This window comes from Convolutriloba macropyga, chromosome 7 (assembly GCF_964194025.1).
Source record: "Convolutriloba macropyga chromosome 7, txConMacr16.3, whole genome shotgun sequence".
Classification (NCBI taxonomy): domain Eukaryota; kingdom Metazoa; phylum Xenacoelomorpha; order Acoela; family Convolutidae; genus Convolutriloba; species Convolutriloba macropyga.
This window is the reverse complement of record NC_134474.1, coordinates 17,539,055-17,556,077: the sequence shown is the minus strand read 5'-3', so window position 1 is coordinate 17,556,077 and position 17,023 is coordinate 17,539,055. Positions and strand designations below refer to the sequence as shown.

Here is a 17,023-nt window from a genome sequence, read left to right as displayed (position 1 = left end):
TAGAACGTGCTTTGTTCATTCGCATATATGCCTACATGGAACATCATAATTTGCTTTTCAATAAGCAATTTGGGTTTCGTGCCAAACACAGTACAATTGACGCTCTTGTTGAATTAGTCGAAAAAATAAGATTGAATTGCCAAAATGTAAAAGTTATCAGTTTCTTTCTTGATCTTAAAAAAGCTTTTGATACCATTGAGCACGATATCTTATTAAAAAAGATCGAAAACACTGGTATAAGGGGCCCAGCTTTAACTTGGATAACATCACACTTAAATGGGAGACAGCAGCGGGTTATTGTTAATGGGGCCTGTTCATCGTGGAATTCCATAGTTTGTGGGGTTCCACAAGGCTCAATTTTGGGTCTGTTATTGTTCCTCATTTATATCAATGATCTGCCAACAGTTTGCAAATCTCTTGAAGTTATTTTATTTGCGGATGATACAATCCTCACCGCAATCAATAAAGACAATAATTCAGTGCAAGAAGATCTGCAGAACATCAATAATTGGTTGATTGCTAATAATTTAATACTAAATATGGAAAAAACCGTACAAATGAATATAGGGAACAAAAATAGTGCTTCCAAATCAGTGTTTAAGTTTGATGATGTTTTTATTGAAGTTGGAAATCTTTCTAAGTATCTCGGAATCTTGGTAGATAGTAAGTTAAGCTTTCAATCACATATAGAATATATTAAGAAAAGACTCTCAAAACAGTGTGGTATTATATGTAAGCTGCGTCACTATGTACCCCGAAAACAGTTAATTGATTACTACCGAAGCAATGTTAACCCAATAATTCAATACGGTATTTTGGTATATGGCTGTTGCAGTTATTCGTCGCTTTTACCTTTCTACAATCTGCAGAAAAAAATTTTAAAATTCATTTACTTCAGGAAATTGTCAGGTAGTTCCAGGGACATTTTTATCTCTAATAAATTGCTAACAGTATTCGAGTTTCATTTATATGAGCTGCTGAAATTTGTCCTGAAATCATTGAAAAAGATGCATAGCGAAACTTATCTAAATGAACTCTTTGAATATGAGCATAGTACCAGAAACACTAGAAGGTCTACCAAAAATTACCTAAAAATTCCCTCCTTTAAAAAGCAGTTTGAGCGATCCTCTATTTCATATCGTTGTGCAAGGTTATTTAACATACTGAGAAAGAATGAAGTTCTAGCACAAAATATTGAAGACGAAAATTGGCAAAAAATATCGCAATTTTATCATAAATTCAAAGAAAGTTACTTGCTGAATAATGAGGAGCTAGTATCCTATATTTTTAAATAATTTTTTTTTCTCTTTTCTTTTCCATTAACTCCAGTCAAAAATTGTTTCGGCACTTACTTCGTAAGTGCCGAGGTTTCAAAAATGGTATTATTTTTGCAAAATAACGAAGTCTACACATAGAAAATCGACCAAGAAAATCGAACTGCAGAAAAAAATTTTTTTTTATTTATTTAATACATAGTAGCTAGGAATCAACGTCTCTCTCGTTAGCAAAGACACAGTGTTAGTCGTTCTCCCGATTAAACATTGTTCCTTGTTCATGTCTCTATGACAGCGTTCTGAGGTTTGTTTGCCTAGGCGTTGGCACCGGTGACCTGGTCATGGAATGTTTAATATTTAACTGTAACTATTTAACTTTAGCCAGGGCAGATACTAGGTGGGTTTAATAACCCCGTCTATCTGTCCTCTCCGAGATACGTTTTGTTGTTATGTTATATGATTAAGTAATTGTTTTAATTAAATTGATTTAATTTGCTGTCTAATATTTGGAGAAATTTATTCTTTCTTTCTTTCTTTAATATCAAAATTTTAGTCAATTATCCAAAATATTACTTTTCATAAATTGTGGTATTGCGTTAGTGTGGTTAACGTGAAACAAGTGGCACCGCTGTAATATTGCCCACATAATTTTTCAGAGGGTAAACTTTTATTGTTTTTCATCTAACTATTCGGCTGTCAGTTTATGCTCTCAACAACACCAGACCACTGGCTTTTGTCATTTTCATTCTCCATTTTACATTTAGATAGAGTGCATGATATATTTACAGTTTTCAGCCGACTGTCAACAATCTATATACTTGCTCTCTTGCTACGAAAGCGTCATGTTAAACACATATTTTTCACTTTACATAAGAGAACTAAAAACAGCAAAGACGTACAACGCAAAAGAGATTTGAATACTTCAAAATTATCCATTTTTTCTTCATTACTCTTCATTAATCCCCCCGACTGAGGGAGGAAAAGTTGCTCGTTCGCATTGCCATTCCATTAATTAGCTTATCAAAAAACCATATGTTATGTTTATACATTAAGACATTGCAATCCCAGCGGCATGTGCGGTGATAAATCTTGACACGACGTTTGATTTTCCCCTCAAAACGGAAAAGTTGTGCAGCAAAAATTGCAAAATTAAACAGAATCTCATTATATTTTCAAGTACATTTTCCCCAGCTTAGCACAAGTTACACACTTAAACATAATGCAAAATTTAAAACTGCAAATCACAATTAAGCAATTTTTTGTCCTCAAACAGTGAAATATTTTTTTCCACAAAAATCAGAAGGTGGTATTTTCAACAATAAGATTTTGTGAAATGGGTTTCTAAAGAGCGATTTTGCAGGCTGTAATTAAAATATTCTGTCTAAATTATTCATCGTTCTATTGTGAATTTCAAACAACTATAAGCACCATTAAAAGAAAAGGAATTATCGTTTAGAAGTCTTTTTAAATTTGACATCAAACAAAAAAAAAGAAATTTCTCAAACCATTCAAAAAGCAACAAAAACTGATAATTTGATTAAATTTAGTTCATCATTGTCTAGACAAAACAGTTTGGCTGCAGTATTAAACTAATTTCCTGGTTAAACAAAAAAATAGGAAATTGCAATTACTCTATGACCTCTGCTTTGTTGGTTGATAAAAAGAAGCACCTCGCTTTTGACAGCTTTTTGATGGAACTAAAATTTGTAGACAGAAAAGAATCAGCAATTTTGAATAGTTTCCCTAAAAGCGACAGGATTGAGTATGAACTGAAACGCAATTTTTATGATTAAAAATCATTCGAGCATCGCATTTTGGTATTGAATAGTTTTCAAGCATATTTTGCAAATTAAACGTTTTTTGAATAACAGGTTTGAGGCTGTTGAAAATCCGCTAGCCAACCTTTGACCCACTAGCCAACCTCCCCCTCCTCCCCCGCCCGCAAATCGTACTAAAAACCCTTTATTTTCACTTCCCCAAAATCCTACATCAATAAGAAGTGCACAAACAGCAACAAAATTGCATTTTATGATTAAATTAGCACAAGTGAGCCATAAAAATGTCCAAAATGCAAAAAAAGACTCAGAAGGTTGAGGACTCAGAGTAAAATTGCAATAGTTGACTAAATTAAGTTTGAAACTTATTTGACAAACAGTCAGTCAAGTGGTTTCCAATTTCATTATGATGAATTGTCTTCTCTAGCTCTTTGCAAAACGAAAAGAAAAGAGCGTGTAGGTTTTGCAAAACACAATGTCATTTACATTTCTCTCGGGACCCTTAGCGTTTTTTTAAACAAAAACAAAATTCTGCTAATCATTAATTGATGGGGAGGAAAAAACTGAAAGAAAATAGAAAATAATAATTATGGTTAATTGAACTAAAAAAGAGTACAAGATATAGGTTTAAGGTTCATCTAAAAATTCATCAGGTTGTGATACAAAATTTTTTCAACAAAGCTCAAATACGTGCGATATGGCCGGCATTACAGTAAATATTACACAAAAATCCACAATAGATCTTCATAAAAAGTTACACTTTTCCGAAAAGCATTATACTATTTTTGTCTCTTTTCTCGACCTAATCTGTTGTTTTTGTTGTTCTGCAAGACAAGAACAGGTACAAAATCAGCTTATCAGATCGCAGAAATGCATTCTAGCGATTTTTCTTCCATTTACAAGTTGAATGGCGACTGGAAAAATTCACCTTTTATACATTAATCAAAAGAAATGGATCCATTTTATTGCAATGTAAGCAAGATGAGACTGTAAAAGTTAGTTAAAACTGACAGGCTAAAAAAGTACCGCACTTCAAAGTGGATTTCGGACACAATTTTTCAATCAACCAGAACACCAAAATCAAATATCACCCCCGGCACTATATTAACATGGTAGCACTTGAGTAAAATTGAATTGGAAAAACTTTTTTCAAATTTTGGTGTGGACGTGGAAATTTAGCAACGGTTTTATTGCGCTCACTCCAATTTGTCTGTAATTAACAAGGAATATTATAAGAGAAAAATATAACTTTGTTTTCAGCAAAACCAAAGTTGAATTTTCGTAGTCTTTTAAGTATTTGCCAGTAAAATCTTTGGGCTGAAATTTTTAACAAACCTTTATTTATGTTCTGATTAAATGCTTCAATGTAAGACAAGATATATATATCATATTTTTGAAACGAAAAAGTTAGCATCGAGCATAACTTAAGGAACTATTTGAAAAACATTATTTGAAAAACGATATGTTGAACAAGGCTCTTCAAGATTCAATTTTTCCAGAGACTTTCTGTAACACCTATTTCAATTTTCACGGCAAAAACTATCGGTAGGCTTAAATATTGTTAAACACAAAAAAGCAAAACACGAAATTGCTGCAAACTTTTCACGGACTGTTACTATTTGAAATCAATTCAACTCATCCAAATACATCCGAATAATAATAGTTCAATAATGATAATAATGAATTTCACTCATTTCACCAAGCTTAGTAAGTCCCTTACGGGGCTTGAATTTGACTTCTCTCATACACTGTCCGTCCATATGGGTATGATTTGTACTTAAAATTCTGCTTAGCTAAAACGAATAGATATTCTCTGACTTAACTTTTGTTTTTGACAGGACCTGAATATGGACTATAAATTATTCAGAGTAAATGATGGTTATTTTCGTCACTTTGGTTTTGCGTAGATAAATATTACCGACTTAATAGACACTAATGACCTCAGTAAACAAGCTAATCAGCCTTTTCTGTGACGTTCACCCATTAGCTGGGGCAAAAAATCCATTCCACACTAATAGTCCAATTATTTATATAACTAATAAAAATACCTCACTAAATGTTTCAGTGGGTTTTTGTGACGAATGAACCGAAAATACGTAATTAACAGTAGACAGCGAAAATCAACGTCAATAGTGGCGAAATAGTAACACACGACAGTTAATTTTGTGACAATGAAAAAAATGCCAAAACACATTTATAGCAATGTCTTTGGGAGTAAAAAAAACAAAGAAAACTCAGAGCGCAAATTTATCAAGTATCGCTCATTTTTTTCGGATTTCAGAACACTTTTTTGAGAAATGATTTAGCACCTTCAGATACATTGGTATTCATTTGTACATGAAAATGGTCGTTTAGATACCGTTAGATTAACGAAATTACAATCCAGATATAAGCTTTTGTTTCTAATGGGTAAAATAGTTATGGGCAAAACGAAGCGCGTCGACATCGAAAAAAATAGACCATCAATAGCGAAATGACAAAACAATTTATGAGAGTAAACTTGGGCAGGCTTCTGGACTATCACTTCAAGACGTCACTTTAATATGTACTAGAGCTCCATCTAATCAAATTGTCGTTTACGTCAGTAATCATTCACAACACCAACCAACCACTCAAAACCAAAAACTCAATGCCACCAACCAAAATTCAAATTCTGCTCAAGCAAGCGAGTCAAGCCTACAAGTGATACCAATAGTTTAAACTATTTACTGCTGCTTTGAGAAACTTTGAAAGAAAGAAAAAAATTGTCGCATTGAGATGTTGAAAAAGAATTAAACCGATAACACACTATGAAACATCAAACTAATATTCGCAATGGCACAAAAAGTACTCAAAACTTGAGAATTATCAGATGATCTTTACATGCGCACAAAATTAGACAGAGCGAGACCAAAATTAAAACTCACTTCATGAAATTAGATTGATTATGCTTTTCCAGCAATTTTTGGCTCTTTTAATAACACGAAGTTTCTAGAAATGTATGCTACTCGTATTCGCGCCTATTGTTCCAACCCTTCTTGAGGGGGGGAGGAACTATTTGGTCCAATGAGTTTTTTTTTCGTTCAGACAATTTTGGCCGATCGATATAACAATCGTAGAGAGTTGTGAGTAGTATCATAAGAAAGCCCGTCCAGCGTAGAATATGGAATAAAAAAGATTGAGGTTTCAAGTTTTGTGAAGTTTAGACGAAATTCAGCTGTTTTTATTCACAATTTTGACCAAATTTTCGTCAATTTTGACCAAATTTTCGTCAATTTTGACCAAATTTTCGTTAATTCTGCTAAAATATGTTAACATTGTTTACTGTAGTGTTATTGATTATGTCTCTAAAGATAAAAGAGGCGTGCTGAATTGTTCGATCTGAGTTTTTTTTGGCCAGAATTTGTGAAAAATTTTTCAAAATTGAAGTTTCTTCGTTGAAAAAATTCCTTTTTTAGCCTACTTGCTCTAAATTTGTTGAAAGTAGATACCTTAAAGTTGCAGGAATTTTCATTGTAAGCTACAAAAAAGAGCTAGTTGTACTCCCGTTTGCTTTAAGAGCCTTCTGAAACTAAGTTTTTGCCAATTTTTTGCAAATTTAAACTCGATAATTATACAAAATGAATTATTTATTTTTTGTCAAACTAAAAAAAATTTTAATAGAATTGATCTATTTTGCAACCATTTCAACAACTTCGTGTTTTGATAGACACGCAGCAATATCTGGGCTGATCTTGAACCCAGCATGGATCCTTATCACAAAACTTTTTTAGATTTTAATAGGGCGTGACCTTTTTTCAAAATATTTACGCTATGTAAATGTTTTTTATGTAAATTACTGACAAGAATTTCAAATCCGGGCTCAATTAATGAAAGATACTATTTACAATAAACGCGAGACCTAACGAGATTATATTATGTTTTCAGAGTTAAGCTCATGGTTTTTATGGCTCTGACCAATTGTTTTCGTAAAAATTTTGTGGACTTCTTGCGTTTTGCTTTCATTCCTTATACTTTTTGTGGCTGAATGATTTAGTGTTCCCAATCAAACATCCAGTTTGCTATTAGAAGATATCAAAGATCATAGACATTTCTTCTGTTGTTATCTAATGTCTGTTAGGACTTGGAATAAATTTGTTTTGAAAAAATATCAGTGAAATTTTGAATTTCGCCACTAAGTTATCTTATTTTTCTCAACTTCTGGCGCAATCTCAGTAAAAACAAGTAGAAACCGGCTTGCTGTGAGTCGTAAAACAATATCGATAACGGTTTCATATTCAATTAATGGTTTCTTTATTTTGGTAATAAGCGTTTTCAATTTTTCTTTTATTTTTGATCATAATTGCATGTTTTATGAATTCATTTTGTTCTCTTGTCAAATTCTCAAATTATTGAAACTTCTATTTAAAAAAAAACATTGTCGGGAAGATGCAAAACAATGGAAAATAATGTACCTGGAGCTGTTAATAGTTTTTGTTGAATAGTTTAAGCTTTTTGGGCTGAGACACAGTTATCTCGCAAAACTTCGTGGGTTTTTTTAAACTTTTGCCAAAATTTGTCTTTCTTTTCGTTGTTGCACGACACACACCCAAAAACGATCGATTTTAATTGCTTTCGCAAGATGTATAACTCAACCTAGTTAAAGATTTCAATTTATAGCTGTTTGTTTTAATGACTTTCAAATTGAATTTTTTCTTCTGTCTCCTTTTTGTTTTTATTTTCGGCACCATGTAACTCAATCTCAATCATTAGAGGTTTTATTTACTTTTGTTGATTCAAACAATTTTTTCGCGCTTGTTTATATGTTTTGACTGATTGCTTCAACCATTTAATTTCAAAAAGTTTTCGAGATTTCTAAATTGTTAGATTTTTGGGTTTCTTTTTGTTGTCATGTCTAAGTAGTCCTTAGACCCGTTGATGTCAAGATGAAGGGAAAACGAATATTTACAATTTATGCGGGTAACATCATATAACTATAGTGCCTTGAACAGTATCATGTCGTAAAATTGTTTGAAGTTTTGGCTTCTTTATGTATTTGTTTTTTTTGTGGGCTCGTGACTTAGTCTTAATTTTAACAGGTCCAATTGGCTTCCTGAGGTGTTTAAACTTAATTTATCGCTTTTGGTTGTAATCTTAAGTCTGTTATGACTCTGGAAAGTATTTGTTTTCAAAAATTAATTGGTTTTTTGAGCTTCGTCTTTTTTAAATAGCCTTTCGGTCAATTTGTAGCCCAGTCTCTGTAAACACAGGTAAAACTGTTTCCAGTGAGCTATAATTTACCATTTTTAACGGTTTCAGCTTCAAAAATTTGTTTTCCGGCTTTGTTACTACTGTTACTACGAGATTTCATAAAATATTAGATTTTTTAGATTTGTACATTTCAAAGGATATTCGGTTTCGTTTTAAATTATAACAATAATCGTTGATCCCATTGGCTTTGGAAATTTGCCTGGAAATTTGCCTGTGAAATAAATTGTTTTCAAAAAAGGAAAAGTATTTTTAACTTCACACCTATTTGCTCTTTTTTGTCGACCTGTTAACCAGACGCATTGGGGAGAGGTTCCATATCTTTTCTAATGAAGTATAGGTTAAATTGTTTCGTTCAGGTTTTATCTGATTCGAGTTTGATTTTGTTAAGATTTTATTTATCATAGACATCGAGTTTTGGTCGTAAATAATAATTGTTGTTTGATAATTATTATTGCCCTTTCTAATAGTCCTCTTACCAATCACGTTCATCGGCTCTCTAGCGTGTCATTATCGTATTTCATTGGTTGTTTATTGCACGATGTATACGTTTTCAAAAGTTTTCTATCTCTTCATCATTTGGTAGACAATTAAGCCAAGAATGTGGATTAGCGGGGTCGGAACATCATGTGAGTACGCACATTACTGAGCCTCCTTGTTACTTCTAATGTTAACTAAACACTGCATAACAGTTCGAAAAAAAACGCTTAAGCGGTATTATAAAAACTAAGAACAGGTTTCTTTAGCAGTGAATACAATAATAGCAAACTCAGAGCAGACAAAAACATAAGCAGCTATCTTCAAATATCTACATATTATTCTCATCAACAATGAAAAAACGTGATTCTCAATCAAAATAAATTTAAGGTAGAAAACTCGGAACTTTTTCAAATAAAGCCTTGATTCCACATAATAAAAAAATTTGACAAAGGAGAGCAGTTTTAATCGAACAAAGATCAGAACAACAATATTGCTATCAGAATCAATTTATTAAAAACTGGCTAAATTGTTTTCAAACAATAATTAGTGATCTGAAGTGGACTTACGGTTCTCTAGGGTCCTGAAGTAGAACGATTTCTGCTCCACGTAGGCAACTGGCGACCCATACCCGTGACCAATCACTGAAACTTCGTAAGATGTGGCTGGCTCCAAAAGCGTGAATTCTTTACACAACAAATCTGGGTCATTCGGGTCGTCCTTATCATCAAGCTGAACATTCGCGAATTTGTTCAACGTCTCGTCTTCTTTGACCTTGAGGACGATTCGGAACTCCTTCATGGGACCTCCGGCTTCAGGTTGTTGCCAGCAAACCCTGGCCGAGTTTTGGGTAACATTGAGCACATTGATAGCCCTCGGAGCTTTAAAAGGGGAATTGAAAATACGTATACTATTATCAAATAAGGGACTTTGCCGACGTTCTCTGACATTAGAAAGCGTCACATCAGCAACAGAGGTCAAACTAACTTTAGAAGAAGCTAAACGTCGATTTCTGATATGCAAATTTTTATGGTGCTTTTGAACCAAAAGCGAGTCATATCGGCTGTGCACAATTGATGATGATAACATTGATGAATAGACTGATATTGGGTGAAAGTTTGGACGGCCCTCGAGGTCAGAGCCCGGTTTGTTAGGGGGTGATTTTAGGTAAAGGTCAGATTCGGAAAAAGCGTCGGTGAAAATGCGGATGAACATAATTAGCCGCAGTATCATCAGGACGCATTAGAATTGTTACGTAATCATCAAGGGTCAAATTACACAATAGTGGCTAATGTTACATAATCAGTATGAATTATTGCTGCAGTAAATGAATCTCAAATTATTAAAGACATCGCTTATAAGGAATTCTTAACAAGTTGTCAGTGAGGAAAACGAAAAATAATTGAGTTGCAACATATGACGTCAGAAAGATCAAATAACTGAAGCGAGAATAACAATTTTGATTGATCATTTCGGATACAGGTTGGTAAATGCAACAAATTTAAACTAATTTATAACTTCAAGGATGTTTCCTTCAACTGGAACAAAAAGACGCTTTCACTTATTTTTTCAACCTGAATTGATAATTTTTTCACTTTTCAAAATCTTCAATTGATTTCGACCGATAACATTTCCAACGAAAGGCTCTTTCAAACCGCGAAAACAATTTTCAATGAAAGACTCATTTGATGTTTGAAAACAATATAATTCTTTTTGCAGGAAAACAATTCGAACGAGTTAATTAAATTCTGCAATTTTTTCAAATAAAAAAGTAATTGTTTGTAAAATTAAGCACACGAATGAGTGCAAAAATACAAAAAAAAGAAATATGCAGAAAAGAGAATTGCACTCATTGCTACAAAGATTATATAGAAAGCGACAACGACCTAAAACTTACATTTAACAGCCTAAAACTATCCAAATCACATTTCCTTTGAACATCTGTTAAACATCTGTAGGTTATCTTTCTTTGCGTCAAATAAACATAATTCAAAGACAGGTTCACAATTAATTGCAAAAAAATTCAACTAAATTTAAAATTTTCTGTTGTTCAAGATATTTAAACGATTTTGAATAAAATTTCCTTAACATTAATTGATTTCAGTGGCGTACAATTTCATCACACATGCAAATTTCAAATAAAAAATCTGGAATCTGCGCAAGACGCGGAAATAATATTCTGAAGAACATCATCTAGCAAATATCAATCGCATTTCGGTAATTAATCTGCACAAATCACAGCAACACTTAGTAGCTTCAGGCACAACATAGGCAGATAAAAATTTTGCATGTCTGTCGCGTTAATACTGCAATTAAAACATTGGTGCAGAAATGTACTAATACATAAAAAAGTACCAGTGAATTTACAAAGAAGATATAAACCAATAAAAAGTAAACTAAACACCTGAACGTTAATCAACCTTGAATTCCACCAAACCAAAACTGTTTATACGACTCGTACCAAACGTGTGATTACTAATGGAAAAATACGTATCACTTGAACAACGGTATTAGTAAAACAACAATATTTTGGTTTTTTGAAGTTTCAGAGGGTTTAAAAATTAGCTCAAAGGTTCAAATAATTTAAATGGCTCATAATTGAAAAAAAACTAGATAAAAACTCCGGAAAATCACGGCAAAAATTGTACAATAAAATATGTAACAATTATCAAAAAAATGTGAGCGAATTCAACACTGCTAGAACGTTTCAAGAAAAATTTTTCCTGATGTCTGGAGAAACTTTGTTAACAATTCTGAGCGAAATGAAAAAGTGAAACGATTAAAATTCATTGTTAACTTTCGACATCAAGTTTTCGTCAAAAACAGATATTACCGTCTGAACTAATTGATAGATCAAAACTATTTGATCCCCAGAGACCTTTTATTTCAGATAAGAGAGTTACAAAGCAGCTCTAATAGTTTACAGCAACAACTTACCCCAAAAAGTTCTCAAAAATCATTTGTTACTTAATTCTCTAGGGGGGCTTCAAACGACGTTATTAAAAGTTTAGGTTATTATATACCACGATAACCACTAATAAAAATAAAAATGAAAAAGTACACCAATTCTGGCTCACCCACTTTTTATTTGACTTTCAGTAGTGAAATGCCACCACTTCAGTTCAACTGCTGACAGTTGTGACTGGGAGATAATTTTAGATCACATAAAACCAACAAATGAAGGGGGTAAAAGTCACTTGAGAAGTCCAAACGGCCATGCGAAAATTTTGCATAAAGTTCTCCATGATTACAAGAATTGCTTAAAACTTTGTCTGAGAGCAATTAAAAAGGACAGTCATTTTTTTAAAAAAAATTGCGTTCACGAATTCAAAAACACACACTCTTTTTTAAGTATAGTTTTCAAACAAATCTGAGAAACGCATTAACTAAGAAGAAAAAGCAATTAAAGGAAGGTGAAAAATTATTACTTAAAAAATTTTAGTTTGAAAATTCTCTTACCTAAACATAAAATTGTTATTGGTTTCAAAAATTACCTCTAGCGTCAAAAACTCAAATATAATTATCTAATTGTAATTTAAAAAGCGTATTATATCGTCTAACGTCTTTATGCAGTTTATAAATTTATAATAAATTTATATAGAAAATAATCACCCAAGATATTTTGAAAAAGGAAAAAATCCTGCGTAGAATTCTTCATACCCAAAATTTTATTCGATTTTATTTTATATGGCAATCATGCAAAATACACAGCCTAAAGTAACGCCTTGTGCTTGAGTTCTTTGTACCGTTTCTTTTGAATCTCGTGACAAGAGGGCATTCGAAGTAATTCAAAAAAAAAGTCAAAATTCCATTGATAGGTACTGGAAGTGCAATAAAAGCTAGCTTGAACAGCTGATTCAATTTTTTGATGAAGGGCACAGAAAAATAATTAACCTTCAGAATATCAAAATAATCTGTTCACGGAAAACATTAAACTATCTTTAGAAATGCCCTTAAACATATCAAAAGGCAAAAATGTAAATTAATAATATCAGAAGGGTGACTTATTTATCTTGAAATTAATTTGAAAGAGGAAAAATGCCAGAATGCCAAAAAAAAGTTTGGTGGAAAGTACAAATTTTCAACTGCCAACAGCTGTTCAAAATAACTTGAACTCGTTTCTCAATAGAATTGACTGGCCTTGATAATTGTTCAGAAAACTATTAATTTGTCTGTAAAAAGCATTTTCCAGAAAAATAAAAGACAAAATTTATCAGTATAATAGCGGAAAACTTCACAATACTTTTTCATGATTCGTCGAAGGATGACACAAAACCTAGGTGTTCCTATACTTAACAAAGTTTCGAATTTTGTTTTTTGTTTCAGATTTGAAGTTCAAGAATTGCTTCGAACTTCAATTCAGACGCAAAACGCTTGAAAAGGACGTAGACTCTGACATCTTGGATGTCATAAAATATCAAAGTTTGTATGCTTAGAAAATGCTCTGAATTATAATTCACAATTTTTTTCTGAATTGTGGGATCAATAATTGACCTTACCAAATATCAATATGAAATTCAGTTCAGTTTTATGATTCAATACGGTCGAAAATATAAAGTCTCACAGATATATAAATTGTAAATTGAAATGGAAGAAATTTTACGTAAGAGTTATACAATCCTTTGTCATTTTATAAATTTAATTTACATCTCAGCTGCTAACCCGATAGAAAATAACAGAATACGAAAAAGGTGTAAAAAGGTATGCGAAAAAATCGAACTGTTTGATAACTTAGGCGCCATTTTATCACGCCTGTAATACTACACATTCTGTGGTAGTCAATTATCTCAAAAATTGTTTATTTCCTGTTTTTTGTTGCAGTTGTTTTGAAGCTCAAAGTTTGTTTACTTTTGAAAGATGAAAAATTCAATGAAAACATATGAAAGAAACGTCGAAAAGCGGTAAATAAAGTTGAAACTCTTCCTATTGCTACAAAAATGAAGCATAGTTTCATTATTAAATCGAAATTAAGCCACAGCAATAAAAACAAAACGCTAGCAGTTAAAGTAATCGAAAAAATATGTGATTCAAATTACTATCAGGCGCTAAAGAAAGGAACACAAGTCAAAATGTCTTATAATGAAACAATTCGATAAATATGAATTGACAGTAATGCAACGTTTACAGATACAAGATAACTGTTTACATTACTAAACGGTCAATTTTTCGATCAGTTTTTATGATGGTCGCGATAAAATACAACATAGAGAAATTTCACCCCGAGCTGAATAAAATACCCTTTCATACAAGAGTATCAAAAAGAGGTACAATTCAAAGCCGTTGCATAATACAATGCAAATACGCGAAAATCACGTTATAAACTCGTTCACTGGTTTTTGTGACAAAAAGCGTGGTACAAAGTTAAGTGAAAACGTGATCAAATATAATGAAATATTGAAAATGTAGGATAAAATATTATCCCCCACTTGAAGTGAAGCAGAAAAAAAGTGAGGAAATAAGCAAATGATTGATTAACATAAAATCACGAACAACAATCCCCCCTCCGTGTTTATTTTGGAACACACAATGTACAATTGTACACAACTAGGGTGCGTTTTATACATTTTATAACCTTGTAAAACTCTCACTCCAGAGATACAGTTCTAGTTGTAACGTAGAATGGTGTTGTTTATTTTTTGGTACAATAATGGGAGCCCTGACGTATAAATTAAGTAAGCCTATGCCTCCCAGTAAATTTCATCTGACACGCCAATAAAATTTGTCCAGCCTGGTCGACAAAAAAACATGGGAGTGTTTTTTGATAAGCAAAAAAGCGTCCTTATACAAATATAAAATGATAGTAGTGTTAGGTTGCGGTGGTAGTTCTACATATATAAATTTGGTTTGTTGATTTTTCAACTATTATCTTGCGCTCTATCGCGCTTTTTAGTTTTAGTTGAGTGAGTATTTTGCATCGCTTTTAATTTCAATCATGCAAAAATCACTTTCAATATTTTGGGAGTATAATCTTATATAATCAGCTGTCACTCCAATCTATAATATATGAATGTGGATAAATAAAAGAAATTAAGTAGGCCAATTTCTCTTTTCCATCAACTATATGTCGCGGCTGTGTTTGGTGCTATTCAAAAGATATCAACAGCCTTTCCAAATACACAAAACAGCCGTTTGCTATTCAATATCTCAAAATAATCACCGTTAACTTTCTTTACAGCCACCAAAATAATCTTGAACTTCATCTTTCAAAAACGAATAAATGCAGATTTTGAACTTCAACTTCCAAAAAACGAATAACCAAATTCGTTATGACTTTCAAAAAAAAACGAATAACCATCTGAATATGATTCCTTATATAATTTCACATTTATGAGCTCGAAAAAGTTCATGCCGGTTAAAAGTTAAAAAACTGATGCGGGTTACCGTTTTCGAGATGCCTTTATCTTTAGCCACGCCTTTGAAAAATGCACAGCAAGCGAAACTTCAATTTGAATTAAAATGACAAAACAGCATCCTAATAGGCTCAAAAATTGCCAAAGAAAAATCTAGAAAGCTGAGCTTAGTAAAAGATCTATTAAAGTAAATGTTGGGCCAATTTAGCGACATTTTTTGCATAAAATCTTAATGTGAGCAATCACACATCCAAATGAAACAATAAAACAACCCAAAAACATTGAATCATTTTGTAATTTAATTTGACGGCGCATTTATTGAGATGCATTAAATTTTATGTTTAAATCAGCTTGACATATATTATTTCTTTGAAACATCAAAAAGCGACATAGACATAAAGAAAATTTCACACCAGCTGTGATGAAAACCGTAACTATTCCATATAGGGAACACAATCACTTAATTAGGTATTTACTATTCTACTTTTCGTATTGAAATTCCGGCAAAAGAAGGAATTAAGTTGCAAATTTAATTGAGATGAAACCTTTATATCAGATAAATGATGAAAAAAATGTAAATAATGCGAATTTGAGCACCGATTTCTCAAAAAAATTCTGTCGAACAGTATTACTAGAAAACAATCTTCTCTCTTGAATTTGCTGAAAAACTACAAAAAGTTTTCGCTGTGAAAAAAGTCCTAAATGCTCGCCAACAGTTACTTCGAATTTTGGAAGCACGGAGATATGCAGATAAGTAAGGTGCAATTCAAGTTCCGTAAAAGAGTTTCAAAAGCTAATCCAACAAGGAAGCTAGTTAATGTGCGTTTGCACATGATGTTCCGACCCGAGCTCATCTACATTTTTGACTTAAATGTCAACCAAATGAAGAGACAACAAAAATAGATGTTTAAGTTTTAAAAAATTGTTACAAAACCTAACTACAAATTGAATTACAATATGCCATGCCTCCTTGCAGCGCTCACAAGATCTGCCATTAAAAAGACTACGAAAAAAAACAGCAAACAACAAAATAAGCAAAAACAAAAATTTCACGACAGAAAAGCAATATCTAAATTTAAAAGCACCTAGTAACAACGTCAAAATGCAATCAGACAAAATATTAACTACACAAATTTAATTTTTCTTAACCATACAGCAGATGGATGTTTTCCTTAATGAGACTAGGTAACAAGTCGACAAAGAGGAGAAAAAATGAGTTTAAAATCAAAAATCAATCAACATTTTTTAAACCAATTAAATTCACAAGTCTAAAAAACCTTTAGCTTATAACGAAAAATTCCTTGATCAATTTACTAAAAAGTCATTAGGAATCAAATGGGACCTGTCTTTGGTTAGACTAAGCTATAAGAACACACTAAAGACAAATTATTGAAGCCATTAAATTGATCAGCTATATCTGCATATAAATTTTTAGTTCAGTTTTATTTATAGTAAATCAGCTAAAAGAAATTTGAAAGAATAAATAATTTCAATTGGGCCACATTTGAAAATCATTGGAATCTGTTAGTACCCGAATGTGCTAAAAGAAGAGAAAAAGAAACATAAATACACCACACACTGAATTTGTATGGAAACGCAGAATGTCCGCCAAAGAAACATCAGTTACGACATAATATCAGTAGACATGTTATTTTTGAAATTCAAAGAAATGGATGGGACCTCTCAATGACGAGAATAAGCTACAAGTTGACAAAAAGAACAACAAAAAATGAAAAATTTGAAAAATCTTTGAAAATGTATAATATCAAAAACTTTAAGACTATTCGCTACAAACTGACTGCTTCGGGTAACATCATTCATTTAATGGTCAATTACAAGTTTACAAGACCGGTCAGCAATTTACGGCTACCTAAAGAATAAAAGGCAAAAAAACAATTAAAAAAAATTGAGCGAGAAAAGT

The 17,023-nt window shown here is 32.1% G+C and overlaps 1 protein-coding gene across 5 annotated transcripts in view; it reads right to left on the bottom strand.

The window, feature by feature from the left end:
* The window catches only part of LOC142342656 (uncharacterized), a 201,459-nt gene that overhangs the window by 162,694 nt on the left and 21,742 nt on the right, over positions 1–17,023 (bottom strand). For 2 of the 5 annotated variants that reach the window (XM_075394106.1, XM_075394109.1), the window contains exon 2: positions 9,322–10,290. In XM_075394106.1, coding sequence (XP_075250221.1) covers positions 9,322–9,985 — 664 coding nt within the window. In that variant the 5' untranslated portion in view covers positions 9,986–10,290. Of the gene's footprint in view, positions 1–9,321; positions 10,291–13,316; positions 16,136–17,023 lie in introns of those variants that run through there. The other 3 variants (XM_075394107.1, XM_075394108.1, XM_075394110.1) reach the window with 3 other exon arrangements.